Here is a 12,293-nt window from a genome sequence, read left to right on the forward strand (position 1 = left end):
GCTCTCTTCCAATGAGGATCCAAATTATAAAGTCCAAGTTCAACCGATCAGGCACAACATTTTGACCACGTGCCCAACTTTGCATTACCCTGTTTAAAAGAGGCCACAGCCATCAGAGAATACCATTTCCATGAAAGGGTGTATATGGTCTGCAACACAGAGGTTAGGTAGGTGGTACGTGTCAAAGTAACATCCACATGGATGGCAGGATCCAAGGCTTCCCAACAAAGCATCTTGCCTTCTTCCCATAGTGCATTCTGGTGTTCCTGTCTGTTGAATTGGACCACTTTTAACAGATACTCATCAATGCAGGCCGGGAAAAACACACAAAAGTTTTGGCTTTGGAGATGCTCTATATAATCAGAAATTTTGACTTACAGGTGGCAACAAAACATTCCTTTTTTAATCTGTGGCAGAAATAGGCTTCCATAAAACACAAATTAGTTCAATTCCTTTAAATTTGTATAGTGCCAAGTCACAAACGTTGCCCCTTTGTAAACTGTAATGTAAAGATCCTACATGATTAGAGATAAACACGAATCTGATCATCCTCTATAAGCAAGCAGTTGGTGACAGTGGGGAGGAAAAACTCCCTTTTAACTGGAAGAGGCTTCAGGGACTGCTACAACTATTAGCAGCTATAAAATAAACTTTTAGGTTTAGATTTTAGTTTAGAATTTAATTCATATTTTAGTAATTATTTTTAAATATAAGTGCTCAGTTGTCATAAAAATGATCATGTTTAAATCATTTTTACATCTATGTATTAAACAGGAATGGCTTTTTAGAGGAACTGGAGTCTAATCATCTTCAGTACAATCACTTGTGTACTTAACCTCCCTACTCCTGTTTTTCCAAGTATATGTGCTTTGTGACAGCTTCTGAAAATTTTTTACTGATAAGATCTCGCCTCTTAGAAATAATGCTACTTTGCGCAATAATAACACACACATTCCGCGTGCATTCTCTGCTAAAGAATTTAGGTCGACTTGATGGGTTTTGTGTGTGTCACGTTTTTATGTCTTACAATATTGGTTAGTGCTGTTTCACTTTAAGCCCTAACCGGTTTGTTTGCCTTTCCTTGAAAACCTTAAACCTCAGCTTGGTTATTTTTGATTCTTTTCTTAAACTTGACTTAAAAATCAAACCAGCTGTTAAAGTCATCTTTTCAGTTTAGACTTCTACCTACATTTAAAGCATGGGTTTCTATCAATGACCTTGAGGAGATCGTTCATGGTTTTATTACATCCTGACTAGAAAACTGCAATTTGTTGAAATATGAAAAACACTAACACTAATATCATGATTGCAGTTGCTGACTGGTATACAATTGAAAATATACCTCTTCTCAAAGGCCATTTCAGCTTGAGATGAATTATAACTGTTATTTTCTCCAGTATATTTTTTATACTGTAAAAAGATCTGCTGTGCTCAAGCTCTGTGGTGTTTTTACATGTGCTGTTATAAACTAGAACTCATCTTTACGGGGTGTTGATTTTGTGTCACAGATATAAAGCAGACAGCAAAACACATGATCAGATAATGGCTTTATATTCCTGTTAATATGACACATTACATGCATAATAGGACTTTTGATATAACAAATATTCAACAAACCGCAAAATCGAGTCCTAGCAATACGTACTTTTCTTTTTCCCCTCGTTGTTGTAATATAAGCATGGTTGTCTAAAAAACAACTGAAGTGATCTGTGGTTGGTTAAGCACATGAAAATATCATACGTCAAGTTTTTCTTTCATTACAACCTCTCTGTATAGAGCATTTAGTTATTGCACAAAAGTCTATTTTAGTTTTACAGGTACACAGATTTAAAGTAAACTAACATTTTTACAGTCTTAAACCGTGATCTCTACAATTACAGTACGATACAGAGGAACTCCAACAGCGTATTTGTAACACAGCAATGGATAAGAATTAGGTTTAGAGCTCAGTGAATCTCATGAACATCTACAAAAGTTTACAAGTACAACATGTTCAGTTGAAATATAACAGTACAAAAGAAACAAATCCTGCTATATGATGTTGCTTGTTTAAGTCTCCCTTCCCTGAGAAATTAAAAAACACCCCTTAAAGTAAATTTCCAGCACTTACACAACAATTTATCATTTTTTAAGGCTAAAAAAAATGTCACCAGTTACACACACTACTTTATTATTTTACTTCTTTTCATTAGCACCCACATTTCCCTTGATAAACATGGACTTTATTCAACCAGGAAACAGAACTCTTGAGTATCAGATTCTTCTCGGTAAAGACAGACAGCATTAACCTCACATAGTTCAATATTAGCTTTGCTAACGCTGAAACCAGTCTTACAAGGGATTCAAGACTCAACAGATGTAAAGTATTGCTGTAAACAAAAAAAGAAGAAAAGAATACCCTTCAATGCATTAATTAACTCTTCATAGTCAATACCAAACAATACTAAGTATATATTTTTCCCCTGTTGCAAGTTTAGTGAGGCAGAAATGAATTTGCATGCTGAGGTAATTATGCAGATATACTGAAAATCATCATCAACTGGGAAAGCATTCAAATGTAAAGAAGAACTTCTTTATCCTGACCCAAAATGAAAACATCTTATCAGTAAAAATAATCACTGGACGTTTTTAATATGGTATGATTCCATTCCATTAACCGTGCTAAAATTGGTACTGTGCATTAGGCTTTCTTCCATTGTTTCAGAGGGACAGGGAATAACGTTAGGCCGACCGGCAGCCGTGTGTCTACGGCATGCCTGGTGTAAATTACTGTTGTGCAATCAAGCCCAGATTAAGTATCAGTAATGGGAGGTGTGGAGTGCACAGGTACTGGCGTATGTCATCTTATCTCTTATCTCTTATCTCTTCTCTAACCTTGTTCTTGGCTACACAACATGGTCTTATGTCCCAGATAGTTTCATAACGCCTGGCCCTACTTACGTGGACGTGGATGGAGTGTTTTTAAAGAAAGCGTGACAACAGAGAAACAGTTTAAATCTCCACATGAATGAAATCTCATACAGTTAAGATGAGAAACAAACTGTCAGAGTTAGCATTGCTCAAAAATGTAAACTACACCTATACTGAAGGGGATGGTTGCTTCATAAACGGCAACTTCAGAGCACGCACAACACTTTGGTTACGATGTTCTCTCCCATTTATCAGACTTGATAAGGAGAACAAAGTGCATAATGAATACTGCATATCTATTATTGATCAAATAGCCTTGCTATTGCTTTCTAATTGAATTTGACTACCACGCGAGTTAGAATGCGGCATACATGATTAATACCAGAGTAATTGGGACGAAATAGCCTTTTGCATGAGGCTAGAATTAAAGCAGTTTAACTGTGTTTTGTCAAACATTATATTTAAAAACCGTTAGCATTATGAGTTAACCATTTGCTGGTTAGCTTATCGTAGCATAGAGAGTGGAAACAAGGGGAAACACCTGGCCTGGTACAAAAAGGAATTTGCTATTTAGAACCTCTTACTCCCACATTTGATCATTTTCAATTAGGAGTGCACAAAGTTAAAGAATAAAAATAAAATAAAGTTGTTTTTAAAAAATATATTTTTTTTTTTTTTTAAATTATGTGCGTGTTGTTTAAGTACATCTGTAGGATGGTCTGGTTGTTGCTCGGCTAAAATCATGCATAACCTGCCTGCCAGGTGGACTAGTGTTGGTGCACCTTTATTGCACTCGTTCCCCTCTCACAGACCTTCTTCCACAAGTATAGACATGCAGTTCTCATCTCTCCTCCACTATTTTCTTCAGGCAGTCTACTATGTCTTCGCCACTGACCCAAGGTACAATGTTTGCTTTGACCTTGGCAGACTGCTGAAACTCCTTTAGCAGCCTGTGCATTGGAAAGTCTCTCCTGGGGAAAGCCGTGTCCCGGGGCCCCAAAGCCAGAGAAGGGCAGGTGTCATTGGCCCCATCTCCAATATAGAAGACCCTCTGAAAGGGAACGCCGCCACGCTCCTTTTGCCGCTCCGCCAAATACTCCCGAAGGATCACTTGCTTGCACATGTTATCAGGACAACGGGGGCATGAGTGCGAGTGGAAAGGGAGGAGCACAAGCTGACCAGCCTCATTAAAACTGGACGGGTTTGTGAAAATCTTTCTGAAAAGGTCACGCACCCCAGCATGCCTAAGCCAGGTTTCAATAAAATACATGTTAGCATCGGAGACCACCACAAGCTCAAAGTCCTGCTGGTGGCTCTGCAGATACTGGAAGAGATTCATGAGGCCTTGATTTGGTGGGATCTTCTCCACTGCTGAATGAATGGAGTCTTTAGACACGCCCTGCTCAGCCATGTAGGCCAAAATCTTCTGCGAGTGTTCATTGTAGTGCCCCTCCCTGTAACTGTTTTTCAGCCAGGCAGGGAGCTCTTTGTCTGGCAGAGTACGCACCACAGCATCGTCGCTGCTTTCGCAAATGATGGTCTCGTCGAAGTCAAACAACACCAAAAAGCGTTGATCCTGTGGTGCGGCAGGCGTTAACGGAGCTGTCATCTTTGGTGAGTGATTTCTTTCTGGGGGGGGGGAAAAAAAGCAGAGGTGGAAGGAATGAAACAGAGAGCCCTTTTTTCTCACCGTCAAGGACAGCAGATTCTGAAGCACACTGTTTTATAGCATCCTGGTGTAAAACTTTAATGGCAAGAAGCCAAAAAAGCCATCAATCAGAGTTTAAATCACAGAGAGTTCAGGGTTAAATTCAACTGAAGCACCAGACCAGGCGAGGAAAACAACAACATGCATTAAGACTCTTAATGAGGCTATGAGCTGAAGGGGAAATGTGTGTTTACAGGAGTAAAGGAAGGGAGTTTAAATGAAACAAAAGTACCTCATAAACAGGATGTTCATTACAATTAATGAAAGAAATGAAAAAAACAACAACCCCAAAGAAGGGCAAATTGTTAAACTCTTTATCTAAATCGCTTTCCACACAGACATTCCTTCAGTCCTTTTAAAATCATTTATTTAAACTTAGAGGCCACAGCTTCCAGCAGTGCCAGTCTCTTGTTTACATAGCTGATATATAGCACAAGACTTCCCCTTTTACAGGCCTGTTGTAACTCCAGCGAAGAGAGGGCTGATTATGTCACAGACGTTTGTTGGGATGTTAAATCTACTGGAGTAGTTACTGTAAAATGTAGACGTTTTTATAAAAAGAGCGATGATTCCTCTGAATTGAAGATGAACAGGAGTGTATATTTTGAAAAATGTAAAGCTATAACAATTTTTTCTGTAATCTCCTCTTAGTTTGCATGCCAAGTTTTAAAACTTGACATAAATATGTCATATTTGCTGATATGGCAATTAATCTTTAGACGCCTCATAGCAGAAACGAAAAGCAAAGGTGTTAACAGTGGGCTGCATTCCACTTGTCGGGTGTGCGTGTGTGTGAAAATGAGCCATTATTAAATTCACGTGAGCATTTTCCCGCCAAGGTAGGAAACATTAAAAGTGGGAGATCAGAGAAAAGAAATGATTTGATATTGTTTAATAAAGACATACTGGCTTAATTCAGCTATTGCTACAACATATAAATGCTTCATACATGCCAACTCCGACTGACAATTAAGCATGCTTACTGAAAAATATTGGACTATATATTTAAGTAATAATTTAAAAAAACAATTACTACAAATTCAAAGCAACAACTTAATAACAGTGTGATGGCTAACGAATACGCCCTAGAGGCCAGGCTGATTTTATAAGCATGTTATTAAACCAGTACTGCAATCTAGCCGTACCTGTGACTGTGACAGAGGGCATTGGGTGCATACAGAAAGTAAAACAACAAGACCTGACTTGATCGATTCATAATATTTGCATAACATGTAAGTACAACAAACCAGCTGGCTCCAGGAACCAAAAATGATATGCAACCTGCAGCTTTGGTGCACACATGTGCCAAGTGAGCACAAGCCTGATCTCCCCAGCAGCCACTGCGTTATTAATAGCACGCATTTACACACTAAGCTATTTAATTTTAACCCCGGCGAACTATTTCTGTATGAGAGGTACCTCTGAAAGTCATTAGCCGGTCATTGCATGAACGGAGCAGAATAAAAGGCTAATGTAACCATTTAAATGTGACACACGTTAAAAATGAAAGAAGAAGAAAAATAACACAGAGAGGAAAACGGCCTACCGGTGGAGGGCATATATAAGCGGGGATGGTCGGCTAGGTGTCCGGCTCCAGGAACCGCATCCCAGTGACGCGGTAAGATTTTTTAAAGGAGACTCCACAGCGGATCGAGGGTATTCCCGTTTAAAGCCGTTACGTCAAGCGAGCCGATGTAAACACGTGATTTCCGCAATGACCTTCCAAAGTAAAAGCTTCAGCGAGTAGCATAAGTGTACTTGGTGAACCTATATTAAATGTATAGTACGCTGTTACGGTTATGTAAACAAATACAACAATAATAATAAGATGATTCAAAGTAGCTGGTAAATAATGGCAAAAAATATGGCAAAAATAAAATACTGGCAAAAATAAAGTAGTCCAGTGACACCATTTCTATGATAGATTTTTTCTTCTTCTTATAAAATAAATTTTAGAGCAGGGGTGGGAAAGTAATTTTCCCTCAGAACCACAGGGGAAACTAGGATTGTTTCTCATAGACTTATAGGAGGATATAAGAAGAGAACAGACAGAACTGACTTCAGCTTATTGTTGTGCCTCCTTACATGAGTCTCAGTTTCTCATGGGTACTTAATTGCTCACTAACTAACTAACTGGCAAATACCTCATATATTATTAATTATTATCATGAAGGACAGTGTGTTTTCATAACTTAAAACATTCTTAGTACTCTGTTAAAGTAGTGAGCTGATACCATGCCGAATGTGCCCAGGTATTACTTTTTTGTCCTCTACAAAGTTGAACTAAAATTGTACATTTTTGCAAATACAACAGTTATTGTAAATTTAGTAGTAGCTTAAATCTCATGTGTGGTGAATCTACTGAAAATCATCCCATTTTATCTCATCCAAGTACTTCATAATACATTCTTACTTTAACCTCCTAAGACCTGAACACTTCCAGGGCATTTTTAATTTCTCTTTGATATTTGGGCTGATTGCGGCCCGATTAATGTAAAAACAAAGAATTACCAGATTTTTTATTTTTTTTTTTACCTTATTTTTGTTTTTAAGAAAAATGAGAGCCACATATGAGGATATTCGTTTAAAATTTTGATAGAACAGTAGCAGTATAATGTCATTGTAAGTGGATATCAGGCCCTTGTAGAGCAAAATTGAGTATTTTGGTCTAAATAACACAAAATGTGATGTCCACATATGTGGACGCCAGGTCCTAGGAGGTTAAAGCATGAAACGCAACCTTTAAATAGACAGGAAATTATAAAAAAAAATGTGAAATGTCTGCGTAGCTTCTCAGTAATCCAGGTCATGGTAGTTGTAAGAGTTTCACCCCAATCCGATTTACTGTTAGACTTCTGCCTTACCACCACATATTTGAAATACAACAAAGGTTGTGTCACTCAAAGATGTTGACCTTTGAGTGACACAAAGTAAAGCTCAAATGAAGAAACACCTACTGGTTTATTCAAGATGACACTTGGTTAAAAATCAAAACGCAAGAGGTAGAGGTTTCATGAACACATGAACACATGAGCTGAGTGGATGAAAACATCACGTTCACCAAGAAAAATAGATACTTATTTGATTCCCATTGGAGTGGGTATTGTAGGTTAAAGAGTAGGCCAAAGAGTAGGTCAGAGAGTAGGTGGTAGACCACCCACGAGAGCATAAACGTTCCCTATGAGGCTGAAGGGACAAAAAAAGGAATACACATGTAAAGAATGCTCTTAAAACATATGATGGGATAGAACAATGTCTCAGAGGTTTCACCCCTCAGGTGTGATGTTGTTAATGACCATTTTTCACACCTTGGCTTATGTGGCAACACACGTGGGTTAATGACATGTTAAGTTCAGCACATGGAGTTATCGGAGCTTAAGAAGCTTTTAAAATGCACTTAATACAGTTTCCCATGGGAAAATGCATATAAAGGCAACATATGCTTAATTTTATAATTTGTGTTTTTACAGTGACTGTGCTCAATTTTGAAACATTTTTAAAATGATTTTAGTTTAATTTTTTTTTAAAGAAAGAAAAAAAGATATTTAATATATATAATTAATTACCAACTTGGTTAACATGTCCTGCACCACTGATCAAGTAATTTCTGATCAAGCTGACAAAGATATTTACCAGATAATACTTTCAGTCATTGTCCTTAAACTTTGCTAAAGCATCCATCCATTCACTCACTTCTGCTGATCCAGTTCAGAGCAGCACTTGGGCTGGGCCTGTCCCAGCTGTCCATCTCTCAAGAGACAGAGAGACAGGCCACCACTCACACTTGCGTTTCTATAAATGTGAGTAATTGAAAGTAGCAAGAGAAGTTTTACTGAACTTGCTTTTGCACACAGAAAACTTTTTACAACATTTCATTGTACAAAAATATTTTTTTTCTCCACCTTGTCATTGAAAATAGTGTCAGGGGAATGCTGAACTACGTCCCCTGTCACGGTTTACTTAACAGTGATCTTTTGTTCTGTAATGTGCTGTGTGTTTATAGCAGCTGTCCCCATGCTGTTTCTGGGTCTGGCCTTGGCACACCCTGTAACTGGACTCCATAGTTCAGTGTCATAATTTACAGAGCTGTATACGGCCTACCGGGTTTAAAGTACATTTCAGTTTATCAACAGTAATATTAGCTGACCTACAAGTCGGATAAATGAACACCTTTTTTCCCTTTTACTTCGCAGGCGATGTGTTGCAGGTCGGAAAAAACTCAAGCTGTCCCTTTGCCTGATGGTGGAAATATCCCTCTAAAAATATACAGAGGCATTCCTGTATCAGCAGCAGTCACAAGTATGAGATTGTTATACACAGCTAACAGCTAAAGGTTAAGAGGTTTGACATTCATAAATCCTAAAACATACATCTTCATTTCATTCCTCTGCATGTGTGTGAATGCTTCTTCTATAAGCCTAGATAAATTTTGCCTACATCCAATTTTTCGAATGGCTACTGGAATAACTTGTAGTTTAAAGCTTTGTATGTACAGTCACATGAAAAAGAAGGTTTTAATAGGACTTCATGAAAAAAAAAGGTTAACTTGTGTCTTTGGCAGCAGTAGCTTGTTATAAACATTTTCTATATGACTTTTGGCCCATTTTACAGCATAGCTTTAGGTCATTGAGGTTTTCACACACTTGTGAAGGGTCTTTTAACGACCCTTCACAAGATTTCAGTTGGGCTGAGATCTAGACTTTAATGGGCCATTCCGTTGCAAATTTGCTTCTGTGCTCTTTGATATGTTGCATGGCCTATTTCGGGCCACGCTTTAGCTGTGAAACGGCCTCACATTTGACTCTAGATTACTCTAGATTAGGCGTTCGGGTCCCGTAGCTGCAAAACAAGCCCAGATCATTACCCCTCCACCCCCGTGCTTGACAGTTGGTATGAGGTGTTGGAGGTATGGTTTTTACCAAATATGGTTTTGCAGAGACTAACATGTCCATGTGACATTGTTCCAGGTCTCGTGTTTTGTGCAGACACAACTATACGAATCTAAACCATGTTTCGAAGAGTAATTGCTCCAAACAAGCCATACCTGTTCAGACTTTTTCTTAATTTGACTGTTTGTCTAACTTTGACATGTCACCCCATCCCTGAATGGTTTTAAATACAGTTCTTGAAAGTTTTCTAAGTATTCCATTGTTTGACCTTGGGGTAAATTTGCTGGAACACCCACTCCTGGGAAAGCTGTGACATTTTTGTTGTGTTAAGACACCTGAATGCTGCAGAACGACAAACTGTCAAAACGTCTGCTTTTACAGACAAGGTGGCGATCGGTTAATTAAAGTTCATTTGAATAGCAGCGCTGGCTGCTACTTACTTTCTCAATCCTGTTGATGTTATTTTCTGTCCTACTGTAGAATATCATTAATGTAATTTTAGTATTTTGGGTTTATATACAGTGGCTTGCAAAAGTATTCGCCCCCCTTGAACTTTTCCACATTTTGTCACATTACAACCACAAACATGAATCAATTTTATTGGAATTCCACATGAAAGACCAATAAAGTGGTGTACACTTGAAAAGTGGATCGAAAATCATACATGATTCCAAACATTTTTTACAAATAAATAACTGCAAAGTGGGGTGTGCGTAATTATTCAGCCCCCTGAGTCAATACTTTGTAGAACCACCTTTTGCTGCAATTCCAGCTGCCAGTCTTTTAGGGTATGTCTCTACCAGCTTTGCACATAGTGACTGAAATTCTTGCCCATTCTTCTTTGCAAAACAGCTCCAGCTCAGTCAGATTAGATGGACAGCGTTTGTGAACAGCAGGTTTCAGATCTTGCCACAGATTCTCGATTGGATTTAGACACCAGACAGGTCAGGGATAACGTTATTGAGAAATTTAAAGCAGGCTTAGGCTACAAAAAGATTTCCCAAGCCTTGAACATCCCACGGAGCACTGTTCAAGCCATCATTCAGAAATGGAAGGAGTATGGCACAACTGTAAACCTACCAAGACAAGGCCGTCCACCTAAACTCACAGGCCGAACAAGGAGAGCGCTGATCAGAAATGCAGCCAAGAGGCCCATGGTGACTCTGGACGAGCTGCAGAGATCTACAGCTCAGGTGGGGAATCTGTCCATAGGACAACTATTAGTCGCACACTGCACAAAGTTGGCCTTTATGGAAGAGTGGCAAGAAGAAAGCCATTGTTAACAGAAAACCATAAGAAGTCCCGTTTGCAGTTTGCCACAAGCCATGTGGGGGACACAGCAAACATGTGGAAGAAGGTGCTCTGGTCAGATTAGACCTAAATGGAACTTTTTGGCCAAAATGCAAAACGCTATGTGTGGCGGAAAACTAACACTGCACATCACTCTGAACACACCATCCCCACTGTCAAATATGGTGGTGGCAGCATCATGCTCTGGGGGTGCTTCTCTTCAGCAGGGACAGGGAAGCTGGTCAGAGTTGATGGGAAGATGGATGGAGCCAAATACAGGGCAATCTTGGAAGAAAACCTCTTGGAGTCTGCAAAAGACTTGAGACTGGGGCGGAGGTTCACCTTCCAGCAGGACAACGACCCTAAACATAAAGCCAGGGCAACAATGCAATGGTTTAAAACAAAACATATCCATGTGTTAGAATGGCCCAGTCAAAGTCAAGGCAAGGCAAGATCTGAAAACTGCTGTTCACAAACGCTGTCCATCTAATCTGACTGAGCTGGAGCTGTTTTGCAAAGAAGAACGGGCAAGGATTTCAGTCTGTAGATGTGCAAAGCTGGTAGAGACATACCCTAAAAGACTGGCAGCTGGAATTGCAGCAAAAGGTGGTTCTACAAAGTATTGAATCAGGGGGCTGAATAATTACGCACACCCCACTTTTCAGTTATTTATTTGCAAAAATTGTTTGGAATCATGTATGATTTTCGTTCCACTTCTCACGTGTACACCACTTTGTATTGGTCTTTCACGTGGAATTCCAATAACATTGATTCATGTTTGTGGCTGTAATGTGACAAAATGTGGAAAAGTTCAAGGGGGCCGAATACTTTTGCAAGCCACTGTAAGTACCATTTATACCTGAGAAATTTCTTTTTCTGTGAAATCATTTTATTAATTTTCATAGGTTTATCAAATAAAAAAAAACCCTGAAGTAAGCAGTAATAGTCTAATGTTTTAATTTATGCAAATTTCCATAAGAATAAGTGGGTTTCCCGTAAGTGTCATGTAGGCTGATGCCCAAAGAAGGGAGCTCTTTGGATAGATTTTTTCTGGCCAGTAGTCCACAACAAGTCAGCAACAGCTAAACAAACCAAAAATAAAGTTGCCAATAAATAATCTTTCAGTGCCATAATAAAATAAAATAAAACACATTCTCTGAGTGTTTCTGATAATTAAGACATTTACAACTTGTATGTTTAGCTCATAATTATCACTGCTGCTTTACAGAATCCATGGCGGATGAGGGATATCCACACACTGGCTTCTTGGTGAGTAAATGAAGCTAAATCAAAGGTTACAAAAGTATTCAGGATAAAGAAAAGCAAATATGTTTCTTCATACACTGCCCTTCAGTTTCATTCTAAACTTACCAGAGATCAAAACATTACTGCAAATAAATTTCTTTCTGCTCTGTATTAATGTGTGATGTGTCATAAATGAGCAATGATCTGTAAAAACAACACAATGATCCCTTCCATTAGCGAGCTGGAAACAG

General features: G+C 38.7%; 1 protein-coding gene and 1 long non-coding RNA gene across 2 annotated transcripts; one reads left to right on the forward strand and one right to left on the reverse strand.

The window, feature by feature from the left end:
• Window positions 1–1,534: 1,534 nt before the first annotated feature.
• LOC116329803 (probable phosphatase phospho1) lies at window positions 1,535–6,315 on the reverse strand. Its single transcript, XM_039616713.1, has 2 exons — window positions 6,165–6,315; window positions 1,535–4,539 (listed from the first exon to the last, which is right to left on the reverse strand). Exons 1-2 carry the CDS (start codon window positions 6,175–6,177, stop codon window positions 3,752–3,754), a joined length of 801 nt encoding a protein of 266 aa, XP_039472647.1. The 5' UTR covers window positions 6,178–6,315; the 3' UTR covers window positions 1,535–3,751.
• LOC120441477 lies at window positions 4,404–12,212 on the forward strand. The gene is made up of 3 exons (XR_005614135.1): window positions 4,404–4,524; window positions 8,812–8,917; window positions 12,026–12,212. It is a non-coding gene; the product is annotated as an uncharacterized LOC120441477 (long non-coding RNA).
• The last annotated feature ends 81 nt before the right edge of the window (window positions 12,213–12,293 follow it).

This window comes from Oreochromis aureus, linkage group 8, assembly GCF_013358895.1.
Source record: "Oreochromis aureus strain Israel breed Guangdong linkage group 8, ZZ_aureus, whole genome shotgun sequence".
Lineage (NCBI taxonomy): Eukaryota > Metazoa > Chordata > Actinopteri > Cichliformes > Cichlidae > Oreochromis > Oreochromis aureus.